Source organism: Peromyscus maniculatus, chromosome 7 (assembly GCF_049852395.1).
Source record: "Peromyscus maniculatus bairdii isolate BWxNUB_F1_BW_parent chromosome 7, HU_Pman_BW_mat_3.1, whole genome shotgun sequence".
Taxonomy (NCBI): Eukaryota; Metazoa; Chordata; class Mammalia; order Rodentia; family Cricetidae; genus Peromyscus; species Peromyscus maniculatus.
In genome coordinates, this window is record NC_134858.1 from 108,904,613 (window position 1) to 108,919,447 (window position 14,835).

Sequence of the window (14,835 nt, forward strand, 5' to 3'; positions counted from 1 at the left end):
GAGTAGCGTAATTAGCCAGCCATTGTGATGCGCTTTCTGATAACTTGTTTATATAATCCCAGTTTCAGAATGGCCTTCACAATTTTAGAAATCTAAAGTAACCAAAGAGGTTACTTTGCCTATGAATTTAGAAGGTTTAAGATAACAACAACAACAACAACAAAAAACAGGAACATTAGTTAATAGGTAGGAAGTGACTGACATATTTACAAAATTTTTATTAATTCTCACCTTTATTCTTAGAATAGCTTGAATATTTTTTAATGGAGCCTTTTTATATCCTCTAACCCTAAAGACATCTCATCTGACATGGGCTTTAATTAATTAACTTATTGTGATGCTGGAGTTGGAAGCCAGGGACTTGTCCTTGCTAAGCAAGTGCTCCATGTACGAGCCACAGTCTAACCTTAAGACAGCCTTCCTCCTCCTCTTCTTTGACATTAACTAAGTAGTCTGGTTTTGGAACCAAGAGAAGAAGCTCAGTGGACTCTATGCTGGTCTCCATTGTGCTCATCAGAGTTAAGTTGGACTTGCTGGCAGAAAAGCACACACAAGAGGAACGAATGTGCAGTGTTCCAAGATTGCTTATTCGCTTCCCAGGTAGTCCAGTTGACAGTGGTTACAGTCCAGTCCAAAGCCCCAGCTCTCACTGGCCCCAGCTCTCACTGGCCCCAGCTCTCACTGGCCCCAGCTCTCACTGGCTCCAGCTTTCATTGGCCCCAGTTCTCATCGGCAGATATTGACCATGCAGAGATGTTTCAGAACACTGATCATGAAAATATTCCTTGCTATGCTGAAGGAATAGTGAAAGACAATTGTGAATGCAGAATTAAAAGTGAACAACAACAACAACAACAGGATACAATGGAACAAGAAAAGGAAGTCAGTGGCAGGAAGGGACTGTAAGTTGAATTCTATATTTATCAAAGTATTCCTAGATAGAGCCTAGAAGGCTATCCTTGAATGTAATTCTGAGTGGGATCATGTATCACATGGTCCCTTTGAATGTATATAGCTGCATGGAGTTGTATACAGTTATTTTGTTTTTAAGATTTTTCCTGATGTACACTTTTAAAAACTAAGGTGACAGTTGGATATTTTTTCTAGATCAGCTCCATGCAATGTATGTACCATCTGAGGAGATGGAAGTGTTCTGCATCCCTTTAGTCTGACATAACAGCTACTAGTCACATCTGGCTATTAATGTATCTGAGAACTGAAAATTTACTTTGATTTAGTTAGATTTTATGTAAGTAAGTTACGGGTCACTGTATCTGGCTACTTTCAGATTTTAGCCTTTCCTCGCGAAGCCCTTCCTCTTTCTGTTCAAGCAGAAGTTGAGAAGATGGAAGAACCAAAGGAAGAGAGTGTTAGGGCACAGACATGAAGATGAATCTAACTTTAGTTGTATAGGCCCTACCTCCTCATTCTCATCATTTGCAAGGACAAATATAAGTCCTAATTTGTGGAGGACCCACCCCTAGGTTGCTTGTAGCTTCATCTTGATCACTCTGATCTGGTGAGTTTTGGTTTTTATACATGTGGTCCTGAGCTCCGCGCTGTTGGGCCAATTTTTTTGTTTCCCACCTGGATGAATGAACAAGCTTACAGGATAGGATTAAAGGTACTTTCTCCATTTACTCTTTCCAAAAGTCGTATACCCTGTTTCCTGGTAATGACATTAATCTTGTTGGATAGGGTAGCCTTTGGCATCAAATGAGAAACAAATGATTTGCCAAATATTGTTCTCAAGACCAGAGATTTCTCAATGTGTGCATGCAGATTGTGATTTGGAAGGTTCAGAGGGGACCCTAGATTCTGCATTTTTCTCACCAGTCACCATTTTGAGCAATATAGCTTTAATCTTGGTTAGCCAAGATTATAAAATTGTCTTTGACAGCTCTTGGTGGCCACCACCAGATGGCACCATGTCCACTTGCTTTGGTTGTTGTTGCTAGGCCTTTTCTTAGGACCAGGAGTAAGATGGAGCCTGTCTGCTGCTGCCTGTGTTCTCTTCCCTGCTCCTGAGGCTTTGCCTAGTGAGCTTGGATCCAGGCTCTGGAAGAGCTGGATGTTTTCTGCTAAGACCTGTCAACACTGGGAGGGAGGTTTCTTCTTTTCAGTTAGTGCAGGCTGGGGCGTTGACCTCGGATGTCAGTTATATTTTCTTCCTTTTTGTAAGTCAGTATTTTAAAGAAAATACATGAAATGTAGGAAAGAAAATACTAAATTTTCTACAGATTTACCTACCAGGAAAACTTAAAATATCTGTGAATTGATCATTTAATTTAAATTAAAAATTTAATCTTTTATTTTAAGCATAGTTATGTATTTTTATATTTCTTTTATAAAATGGAATTGGTATGTTAGCTTGATGATTGAATTGTATGTAATAAAACTTAACTAGTTTTATCTTTTACACATTGAGTGATAGTATTTGGGTAAAACAGAAGTCTCTTTTTGAAATGATTTATTTCTATTTTTGATGACTTCTGAGCTCTGTTGCAACTTCAGAAGCTCCCTTTAATTTTGACTTCAAATATTTTATAAAATTGGAGTTTTGTGTAACAATGACAATCTATTGTTAATTATACTTTGGCATATTTTTATTCCGTCTTGCTATGTTTCAGTTAATAGTCATCTTTTTAAAAAAAAAATCTGTGATTATGGGACACAAGCAACTTTGTTTTCTGATGTTTCTTTTGTCTCTTATTAAGCTTGTGGACATTTGAAAAAAGGAACAGAAAACTTAGATAATAAAAAATCACCTGAAGCCTTCATCCAGAGACACCATTTGTCACATATAGAATGCTGCTTCTAAGCATTTTGTGTTGTTTATAACATTTTATGAACCCTCCCCCAACGCTGGAGGTTTTCCAGTCTGCAGCTGTCTTCTTAACTAGTTTGTGTCATGCAGTCATGTGTTTATTATACAGCGTTATCTCTTTGTTCCTGTTCATTTTCATGTGACTTTTATGCTAAACTAATTTTCTTGGGGGAAGAATGATCTTTCAGGAAGACTTTTAAGTGTGTGGTACAGGGGGACCAGTACAAGCTCCCATCAGCCAGGTAGGAATGAAGTCTCCTCTTACAAAGGCCATTCTTCCCTTCTTTCCTGTGGTTTCAGTGTAGTCCTATGTATTTTAGGATGCAGGGAAGAGGCAAAGTCCAGGAGTCAAAGTCAGTCTCTGTAACACTATGCATGGTTTCTGTCTCAGTGACAAGTGGTTGCCGTGTCCTCCCTGTAGTATGTGAGGTGGTGGCTCCTCCTGCAGCTTCACAGCTCAGGCTCTTGGATTATAAGCCTATGGGTATTTACCACAGACATTGGTGTAGCTATATTTCTGGTGTTTGACTTTAGAAGGCACATCAAATAATGTTGTGACTCTTCCTGGACCTCCTCAGATCTCTTTTACCATTTCTCTGTGCCCCTGACGTTAGAGTGCCTTTACTTTGACTTGGGGCATATGGAGGCTGTTTTGCTAATGTTCCTTCAGGTTTTTGTAGTGCTGGCAATAAAAGCTGGTACTGTAATAATTTTTTATATGCCTGTCTTGGTTAGAGTTTCTATTGCCGTGAAGAGACACCATGACCACAGCAGCTCTTATAAAGGAAAAAACATATAATTGGGGTGACTTATATTTCAGAGGTTTAGTCCATTATCGTCATGGTGTGACATGGTGGCAGACAGACGTGGTGAAGTAGCTGAGTGTCCTACATCTTGGGTTTGCAGGCAATGGGGAAGTGGTCTGAGACAGTGGGCCTGGCTTAAGCATATATGAGCCCTCAGAGCTCCACAGTGACACACTTCCTCCAACAAGGCCACACCTACTCTAACAGAGCCACACCTCTCATTAGGGCCGCTCCCTTTGGGAGCCATTTTCTTTCAAACCACAATGCCATAATCATTTCTCTCTTCTGTAGATACTGGCTGAGGTGAATGTATAGGCTATTGTAGAATTGAATGCTGTTTTATTTATTTTCTTTCTGAGAAAATCAGGAAACTATCCTAAAAGAACTTTAGATGATCCACCTTAGATAATTATGGAAGATTTTAGCTCTTAAATAACTAAAGTTTAGCATTTTAAAAATTGAGGGCTGGGGGTGGCACATGCCTTTATCCCTAGCATTCAGGAGGCAAAGTCAGGCAGATCTCTGTGAGTTTGAAGCCAGCCTAGTCTACATGGTGAGTTACAGACCAGCCAGGGATACACAGTGAGACAAAAAAAAAATCTTAAAAAAAAGTTGGTGGGTGGAGGGGGCTAGAGATGTAGCTCAGTGGTAGGATGCTTCCCTAACAAGTACAGGACCTTGAGTTCAATCCCTAGTACTAGAAAGATTGGCTTTGTAAGGGGATGTGTCAGTTTTACAGAGAATTCAAGAAAGAACGCCTGGAGAAACCCCAAATTCTTTTCAGGGTATGTAGCATATCACAGTGGTTACCACTGCAGCTGAGCCCTGGAATCTTGGCTCCACCATTTGCCAGATGTGTGACTTGGGCTGATCAGTTGTCTCTGGTGCTGTTATCCTGCCTCTTTTTTTTCCTCAGCAAGAGCCAACTGCACAAAGTATAGTAAACAGTTCATCATCCTTTACTAAAATGCTCATGCCCAGTAGCTGTTAGAGTGAGGTTAGGTAAATTGGATTATTTAAAAGGTCAGCCTAGTTTTATATAATAATGGGTCAAGGATAAAAGGCACATATCAGACTCTAGGATGGGACCACCTCCATGAGATTAGATGCAGACATTTTGGGCAAATTGCATTTAGGGAGCCTTTGAGCTTGAATTTCATGACACCTGAACTGTCCTCACGTAAACTTACTCAAGGTTGTGAAAGTAAAAATTCAATTACTGAAATCTGGCAAAAATCTTCCCAAAGGCTCTGTGTTGTATGGTATGTGGCCTCAGGCCTCCTGGCTTTGCTGAGGAGTGTATGTTCCTGTGCTTAAACCCCCCCCCCCAAATTGGCTTAAATTGTTTTTTAAAATATTTTTTGACTTATATGTTAGAAATCCCACAATTGGCGTCATTGTCACCTGGACGCATGTCTTGCATCTTCAGCTCAGTCTGTCCCCTGGCCAGCTTTCATCTTCAACTTTCAGTGCGATTATTCCAGGTCTCTAATCTCTGACTTGTCCAGCATATTTGGATTTGTGGACTCATCTCTCTCTCACAACACTTGAATACCCCCACTTTTGATCACAGCAACTGAACCTGTGACAGGGGATAGTCTTGGTTAGCTGAGACCTAACTCCTTCAACTCTCGGCAGGGAGTGTGCTGCTACCAGAGGACATGAGCAGCTTCTGAAGGTCAGAACTGCAGAAATCTGTTTAAAAGTTTGCATTTAAACTTTGTTCTGATCCTTGTTAAAGTAAGATGACAGACTAGCCTATATTTAATTTCTCTTGTATTAGAATGAATATTCATTTCAAAGATCTAGAAAAAGATGGGAAGCAAAAGACAGTAAGAGCAAATCAAGTTTCTTTTATTTGGTTAATCTTTGATTTCTCCCATGTGCTCTAATTGGAGAAAGAGGAATCATGGGAACCTTTTTTTTGGAGTGGTTTAACCTTATTCTACTTTTTTAGTGATAGGATTGTCAGATCAAGTACAGAAAGCCCAGTAAATTTGAATTTCAGTGTAAATATATCCCCAGTATTACATGAGCTCTAATAAAAAATTTCTTTGTTCACTTGAAATTCAAATTTAGCCAAGAGCAGTGGCACATACCTGTAATAAATACCAGCTTCTTAGGAGTCTGAGGCAGGGGAATTTGAGTTCAAGGCCTGTCTGGGCTACATAATATATTCAAAGTTAGCCTGTATAACTCAGTGAAACCCTATCTCAATATATATATATAAAACATCCCAGGCACAGTTTCCCTCCCTCCTCTCCTCAATTTTTTAAAAAAACATAGGAATATAGCTCAGTGGTAGTGCCCACCTATATATACAATGCTCTGGGTTCCACCCCCAAACCCACAAAAGAAGGGGGGTTGAGGGAGGAAGGAAGGGAAAGATAGGAAAAGGAAAAGAAGGAATGAATGAAAATGAATCTGATTCCTTCTTTTTTGTAATTATATTTTAAATAATATAATAATATAATTTAAAATTATATTTCTTCATTGGTTGGGGTTTGCATGTGGAGGTCAGAGGACAACTTGTGGGAGTCCTTCCTTCTCCCATGTGGGTTCTGGAGATCAAACTCACATCATAAAGTCTGGCAGCAAATGCCTTCCCCTACCGAGCCAACTTCCTAGGACCATCTATACAGTACATTTACACAGTAAATTCATCAGTCTCCTTACTGAGGGACCTATTTAAATTTTTTTGCTAATCTTAAGTCTCACCAACATCATGAAAGGGGGGTAGTCCTTGGTTTATCTCTAGATATCAGAGATCAGATAGAAATACTTATGTGTCAGTCTGACTGACAGGTAGGGCGGAGGCAGGACCCGCCCAGCTGGTCTCTCCCTGGGGCTGAGCAGGATGATGAGTGTCTGAACGACCCAGACCTCCCCATTCCACCAGAGAGGAACACACTGGGCCGGGAGTTTTGTCGAAGCAGGAACTCGCTTTATTGTATCAGGAGTGAACTTACATAGTAACTGCTGAGATGGAGTGAGGATAGCGGGACAATGAGATGATGCCGTCTCAGCAGTTACTAGGTAGAGGCCGATTCTAGGTCAGGTAGTGCTAAGTCACTCGTATGCGGAAGTCATGTCCCAGGACAGGTCGCCAAACTCGAGCTAGGCTCAGGAAGTTACACCGGGCCTTGTAGGGCCCAATACTTATGTACCACGACCCAGTTAGAAACTAAAGACTAATACGTCCTCTGGCTCATCTCTAACACCTTTTGGATTTTACAGCTCTTCTTTCATATTTCCCTGTAATTCAATGTTTCTGAGTAGAGTATCCTCCCAACGTTATGAAAAAGTGAAGGCAGACCTTTCCTAACTCAAGTATTTGCCCTGAACCAAACATTCTGTCTTCAAACATCTTAACTCTGGGCTAGGCTCTATCTTTTCCACTGGGCGTTTTCAATCTTGGTCACAGTGCTTAAAAGTTGATTTATAAACCATTTTAATTATGTGTGTATGTTGGGTTTTAGTTGGGTGAGGAAGAGAAATCATATGAACAATTTTGGTATATAGTTTATTCTTATTTTTGAAAGAAATTCCTGCTGGCCTGGTTTGTGACGTTAATCGAGATTGTGCCAACACCTTCATCAAGTTCTTACTGGAGAGACAAAAGTGGCCTGAAGTACTTCTGCTGCTCACCCGCAAAGTCAATGGGCAGTCACATCTCAGAAACTGCCTCGTGAAAGACTGTGACCTCTCAGACCTGGACATCTGTACTGTCATTCCCCATCTCAGCTCCTGGGACCAGAGGAAGACCCAGCTTCTGAGCCGCCTGATTGACAGAGGAGGTGAGTGTGCCTGGGCATAATGGGCCAGAGGCCCTGTGAATTGTCTGGACGGTGTCTCAACTATAGCCTATCTATTCCTTCCTGTGGAGAAACGAGCACATTTGCATCCTTTTCTCCCAGTGTCTTCTTGTTGGAAACAGTGAGGGGTTAAAGAACATTTAACCCCTAAGTGAGTGGCCTTGAGGAATGAATGCTGCGTTCTTCTGAACGCCTGTTAGTCCTTTCCTATTTTTCTCTTATGTGGGAAGCACCATGTACATGGAGGGCCCTTGGCTTTGGCTTAGTCACAGTGGTCAATTCCACCTGGCTTTTGGTTAAACATTTTCTGCCTTGGATATCATGTGGCCCTTTGTCCACTCTTGTGGCATTCTTTTCTAATCAGTAGACTGGGATTTTATGGTGCTTGTTTATAGAGAAATAGCCAAGTAGTTCGTGGGCGGAAACATTGGATGCTCCAATAAGAGCAGTGGTTGGCTGTGTGTCGAGAATGTGCAGGACATTGTGCTAGATTGGATTTAATTTAAAAAAAATAATTCAGAAATACCAGCCTCTTCCTCCCCAAATTCCCTACATCACTATTCTTGCCCTACTAGATGTGTAGCCTTGAGCAGGCTGTCATGCCTTATCTGTTTATAAACTGGGAATAACAACAGTCTGTATTTCTTGGAGTTGCTTTGCACATTAAATGAACTTATATGTGCAGGCTCTTGAAGAGTACCTTGGCTGTGTGGTTTTGCCCTCTGAGTTGTAACCCTTCATAAAGAGTAGTAACACATTGATCCTCGTCTTTCACAGTGAGTGCTGCACACAGCACAGAGCCTCTAGGTATTGGCTCCACTCACAGGGAGATGGAATGCCATTTACAAGTTATTTCTTCAAGCCTCTTCCTTGTGTGTGCTGCTATCTCAGAAAGTACTGCTGTGACAGAATTTCTGTTTTATTCTTTGATTCAGCCAACACTCACAGAGCCTCTCCAGCATCAGGTGCTAGTACAGCAGGGCTGCAGATTTACAGGGATGGGCTGCCTCCGGGTGGAGGTTATGGAGGCTGCAGTGCAAAGGGAGTGTGGACTGAGCTCAGAAGAAGGTGAGGGGGTGAGTGGAGTGGAGGCGTGTCAGGGAGGGGAGAAGCAAAGTGTTAGGAAGTATACTCAGGTCCTGACTCCTGACTGTCAGGCAGACGCTGTTAGAAAGCATTAAGGTTTCCATTGTTCCAGTGCCCTGTCCTCACTCTATGGTAGGAACTGTGGTAAGACTAGAGGAGGGACACGAGAGATGGGAGGGGTATGGCCAGAGAACAGCACCCTTGAAGGAGCAGAGTTTTCTCTGAGTGCCCAGGAAGCCTTACTGCTCAGAAAGGGTGTGTGTGGTGGCGGGGAGCGTCTTGGAAGTCAGATCAGCAACTTCCCCCTCTCAGTGAGCCAGGTTCTGCCTCCTTCCAGGGTCATGATGCTCTCTTTTTTGCCTCTTTCTCTCATTCTCCTCCCCTCCCAGCACTGCCTGAGGGTCTCCAAGAGAGCCAGGACAGGCCACTGCTCATGTGCCTGAGACACGAGGACTTCGACTTGGCTTTTATTCTCTTGACCAAGGGTGCAGACCCCCGCGGTGTTTCTCTCAGGGAAGGTGACACTCCTTTGCATGCAGCACTCCACATCTTCCTGGACATCAATGGTGAGCCTCTTTCTTAAGCAGTCTGTTTCTGGAGACAGAAGCTGGATATTAGAAATGATGCTTTGCTCCCGTATCTGGGAAAAAGCCACCTGAAAAAGGCCTGTTTCCTGACCAGGTCTGAAGAAATGGTCATTGTATATCATGGTGAATGATCAGATTATAGTGGGAGTGGGGCTTAAATTCTAAAGTTGGCTGTATATAGCTTACAAATACTTTCCATATATTTTCATAATTTTGAAAGAATCCTGACTTACAGGATCTTGCTGTAATATCATCAGGTAATTTTAGGAGGTACCACTGATAGCCGGGCTGGCAGTTATTTGTTGACAGGGGCTGTCTTGTGCATGGCCTCTGCTTACTGGTTGCCAGTATACTTTCCTGATTGTGATAACCAAACTGCCTCCACATTGCCAGATTTCCCATGGGTAAATTACCTTAGTTGAGAACATTGGGTCATTTAATGAGTATTACCTCTTTCGAGAAGGTCAGTGTTATATGATGCCTCAAACTGGCACTGCTTTCATGCCCACAGTCTGCTGTCCCCTGAGAAGAATGGCTTTGCACTCACAGGATTCTGTTTGTGTCTTTCAGCTGACATTGGCTTTAACTTCCTCAGCCACCTATTGGACTTATTTTTGTCCAACCCTTCTGAATTTTATTACCTTAATCCTAACGTTCAAGATAGCAATGGAAACACATTGATGCACCTCCTTTTCCAGAAGGGCATGTTGAAGCGCACGAAGAAGCTGATAGATCTGCTGGTGAAGTTTGACATCAATTTCAACCTGAAGAACAAAGAGGGCAAAGGCGTAAGGCACCGTATTAAGAAAAACGATGCTCTGCTTTTGGCCTGGAACAAAGCTGTGACAGAGAGCCGCCGGAAGAACCGACAAGACCCTGCTGCCCACCTGGGGAGGCTCTCCAGGTCTTCTGCCCCTGGCCATATGTCTCAGCTCAAGTCCCAAACTTCCTTCAGGTCTCTGCCATGTGGTGCCACTGACAAAACCCTTTCCTCTGGAGTCACAGAGATTCTCCCTGATGTTCAGGTAACTAGGCATGAGCCTGAAGCCATCAGGACACGTTCCCTGAGAGACCGCCTTGTACAGGACATCACAGTTCTGATCCAGCAGGTTGAGTTGGATATGTCTCTACCAGAGGACTATCCCCAGCGAGGCTCTTTCAAGGTAGCAGCTGGCACAGAAGGAAAGAAAGACAAACTCCAGGGAGCCCAGAGTGGAGGGAGCTCTGGCTGTAGTAGAAACAACTCTGTCGTCTCCGAGGCTGGGGATGGGCATGCTCAGGCAGGCCCAGGGGCCTCACAGCTTGTTCCTGTAGGTAACAGATTGGGAGTGGCCAGTGATAATCAGGAAAATTGGACCATGCAGGAGATTGAGGCCTGTTTGCAGGACTTTGATAACATGACCTGGGAGATAGAGTGCACTTCAGAAATGCTAAAGAAGCTGTCCAGTAAGGTTATGACCAAAGTTATAAAGAAGAAAATAATCCTTGCCATCCAGCAGTTGGGGAATGGTGAATGGACCCAGGGCCTGCAGAAGAGGCTGAAACACTCAAAAGGAAACATCCAACTCTTTGAAGCAAAGCTGGACAAAGGCGCCAGGATGTTGTGGGAGCTTGCCATTGACTTCTCTGCTCGGTGCAGTGAGAACTCTGAGAAAATTATGGGTACAGATCGGAACACCTGCTCTCCGGAAAAATCAGGGCGGGTCTATACAGAGATCATCCGCATCTGGGACATTGTCTTAGATCACTGCAAGCTGTCAGATTCCATCATGGCCATCTGCAGTGCTTACACCCGGGGCTTGTCCTGTGTCCTTCGGAAGAAGCTGAAGGGTATCAACAAAGGGCAGGTATCAGCTAACATGAAAATCCAAAAGCGAATACCCCGATGCTATGTGGAAGACACAGAGGCTGAGAAGAGCATAGAGCAGGTAGATCCTGAGTACTTTCCCCCAGCCAGTGCTGTGGAGACAGAGTACAACATCATGAAGTTCCACAGCTTCAGCACCAACATGGCCTTAAACATCCTCAATGACATGACAGCAACGGTGGAGTATCCTTTCAGAGTGGGTGAGCTTGAGTACGCTGTGATTGACCTCAACCCTAGGCCTCTAGAGCCCATCATCCTCATTGGGCGGAGTGGCACTGGGAAAACAACCTGTTGCTTGTACAGGCTTTGGAAGAAATTCCACGTTTACTGGGAGAAAGCTGAGCAGGCAGGAAGCCCATTGCTGTCCAAACAGATTGTGCCAAAGAGAAGATTGGAAGTAGAGCCTGGAAAAGAAGGTTCAGGTCGGGAAGAAGAAGATGAGGAAGAGGAGGGTTCCATCAAAGTGGAGACAGTGGATAACATAGATGAGGAGCAGGAGAGTGAAGGCTGTGCTGGGGGAGCCCCAGTAGAGCCAGCAGGGGACAGCCAAATGGCAGAAGGGTGTGTGCCAGAACACCCACACCAGCTGGAACATCTTCATCAGATCTTCGTGACCAAGAACCACGTTCTGTGTCAGGAGGTGCAAAGGAACTTTATTGAGCTCACCAAGTCTACCAAGGCCACCAGTCACTACAAACCCCTGGACCCCAGTGTCCACAAACTCCAGGACCTGAGGGATGAGAACTTCCCGCTGTTTGTCACTTCCAAACAGTTGCTCCTCCTGCTTGACGCTTCTCTGCCCAAACCATTTTTTCTGAGAAATGAAGATGGAAGCTTAAAAAGAACCATTGTAGGATGGTCCACACAGGAAGAGTTTAGCATCCCCAGCTGGGAAGAGGATGATGAAGAGGTTGAGGCTGATGGGAACTATAGTGAGGAGGAGAAAGCTACAGAAACACATGCAGGTGATAGTGATCCCCGAGTCTATGTGACATTTGAGGTGTTCACCAATGAGATATGGCCCAAAATGATCAAAGGGAGAAGTTCCTACAACCCGGCACTGATTTGGAAAGAAATAAAATCATTTCTGAAGGGCTCTTTTGAGGCTCTTAGTTGTCCTCATGGGAGACTGACTGAGGAAGCCTATAAGAAGTTAGGAAGGAAACGATCCCCGAATTTCAAAGAAGACAGGAGTGAGATCTACAACCTCTTCTGCCTGTATCAGCAGATAAGGTCCCAGAAAGGATACTTTGATGAAGAAGATGTCCTGTACAACCTGTCCTGGAGGCTATCTAAGCTCAGGGTACTTCCCTGGTCCATCCACGAGCTCTATGGTGATGAGATTCAGGATTTCACTCAAGCAGAGCTGGCATTGCTGATGAAATGCATCAATGACCCCAATGCCATGTTCCTCACTGGAGACACTGCCCAAAGCATCATGAAGGGTGTGGCCTTCCGCTTCAGTGATCTGCTCTCTCTGTTCCACTATGCCAGCAGAAACACGGTAGATAAGCAGTGTGCTGTCAGAAAGCCCAAGAGGATTCACCAGCTGTACCAGAATTACAGATCTCACTCAGGTACCTCAGGCCATGGCTCATCTGCTGGGGAGGGGCTGGAGCATTGGCCTTGAGCTGTGTCTGTATCAGAAGTAAGAGCTAGTGGTTTGTAGTTTGCTAGTAAATATGTTCATGAGTAAGAGAACTTAGGATTTTTGCCTCCACTTGTCTGTAAATGGATCACTGAAAATGTGGTTTGACAGAAATGAATCCTAAGTGACCATGTATTCCAGGGAGTTTTTGTGATGCAGACATTTCAGGGCAACATTTAAAGTGCTCTGGAAACCTTTGCTAACTAGCATTCCTTTGTAGTGACACCAGTCATCTGGCCAGGGTGCGTCTGCTCTAACCGGGTAGAGATTGTTGATGACAAGGAGCAATTCTTCATATGCTGGTCTTGAACAGCTTTTGTATCTCTCAGAATTTTACAGTAGTAGGAAGTGACAGCAGGCAGGCAGGAGCAACAGCAGGTGGCATTGTTGACTGGCACAGAAGTTGTGCAGGCACCATGGAGTAGAACCTTTAACTCTACAAATGCTGCAGCTCTTGTGTAGGTCTGGGAAGTCAGAATTTCTTTTCTTTTATTTGAAATAAAAAAAATTAAAATACAGGTACATCACTTTACCCCTCATTATATTTCCCCCAAAGCCTCCCATCTACCCCCTCCTTCTCAAATTCATGGCTTCCTGTTTTTTAATTATTATTGTTTTACACACACACACACACACACACACACACACACACGCATGCACGCACACACGCGCACACACGTGCACATGTGCACAATACACACGCCCTATTCAGTCTGTCCAATGTTGTTTGTAGGGACTTATCCTCAAGGAAGACCAATTATCCCTCTCCGTAGTCCAGCAGTAGTGGTAGGCCCACTTTCCCACTTCCTCATTAGCATGTTTGTAGGTGTTAGCATTGTTCAGGGAACAAGGCTGAAAATCAGGATTTCTTTACCCTTGGCTACATTTGGTGTTGCACCTTCCAGGTGGGTTTAAGTACCAGGACTCTTCAGCTCTTGACAGTGGCCAGTGGTTTAACTCTCAAGCCTGGGGTCTCTGAAACTATCCAGCTATTTGGAGGCCTTCCAGCCACCTGGGCCTACAGTGTCTCTTTGGCTCCTTAATGGACTTTCTCCTTCTGCAGCCTTAGTTCTCTTCTCCTTCTGTTTTCTCCATCCCACTTCCCTGTCCTGGCTGCTCTGCTGAACTCAGTGCTTCTTCATCAGCCAGCTGCGTGTCAACTGCTCAGCTGCTGCCACCTCTACCGTCATGGCCTCTCTCCTGCCGCTGTCTTCATGACACTCAGCTGACTGACTGCTTCTTTCTTCATGTTACCAGTTCAGTGGACTCAAAATAGAGGAGAAAAAAATCATTCACTTCTAGAAGCCTTGTATTGTGTCTAATATTGTGACACTGAGGGAGGGAGGCAGCTCAGGAGGAGGTCTCTCAGCTACCTGAGCCAAACGGCCTGCTTATACTCTTGTACCAATCACAGCACACCTTGAATGTAAACCGTGGTTGTCTCTTTAATACCATTCCCAGCTGCCCTTCTGCTAAGTCACTAGGGGAATTACTCTTCCTCTGGTGTAGGTGGAAATTGTTGCAGGGCCATCTAGAGTTCATTGAGCCTAGTGATAGCAAAGTTTCCTAGAAACTGAAAAAGTCCTGACTGAGGCTGTGCCTTCAGGAGCTGGGTTAGTCAGCTGCCACCATTTCATAATTTTCTCAAGGCATTCATGGAATTCCAAATGGCTGGTGCTGGCACAAGGGTAAGTCCACTGGCTGTTTGACTGACAGTCCTTTTGCTCAAGATGGCCAGGGCAGCAAGGGAGAATCCAACAGCTGTCAGTTAGGGCATCAAAGTGCCCTACCTCCCAACTTCCTTGCTTGTTTATAAGACATTAAAGAACTTATTAATGCTGGATGTGGTGGTGCACACTTTTAATTCCAGGACTCTGTAGGCAGAGGCAGGCAAATCTTTGAGTTCAAGGCCAGCCTGGTTTACATAGTGCGATCCTGTCTCAACAACAAAACCCAAAAAGGACTTATTAACTCTTAATGATAAACTTTGTATTTTAACAATACTTAACACTTGTCCAGTGCCATCAAGAAAAGGCAAGTCTACTTTATCTATCTCAGAAATACCTGCTTAGAGTAAGTAATATTTGATTAATAATTCATCAGTCCTTAAAATAGCTTTTCACTCAAATAAGCCAATTGGGAAATAATATACACTTGAACACTTTTTTTTCCTTTTGCATTTTTCATGTATCTGCATGT

The 14,835-nt window shown here is 43.8% G+C and overlaps 1 protein-coding gene across 2 annotated transcripts in view; it reads left to right on the plus strand.

Annotated features, from left to right (window-relative positions):
• Nucleotides 1-14,835, plus strand: part of Trank1 (tetratricopeptide repeat and ankyrin repeat containing 1) — an 87,562-nt gene that overhangs the window by 46,445 nt on the left and 26,282 nt on the right. For both annotated transcript variants that reach the window (XM_076577217.1, XM_076577216.1), the window contains exons 9-11: nt 7,176-7,430; nt 8,924-9,100; nt 9,692-12,565. In XM_076577217.1, the coding sequence (XP_076433332.1) occupies nt 7,176-7,430; nt 8,924-9,100; nt 9,692-12,565 (3,306 nt within the window). The remainder of the gene's footprint in view (nt 1-7,175; nt 7,431-8,923; nt 9,101-9,691; nt 12,566-14,835) is intronic.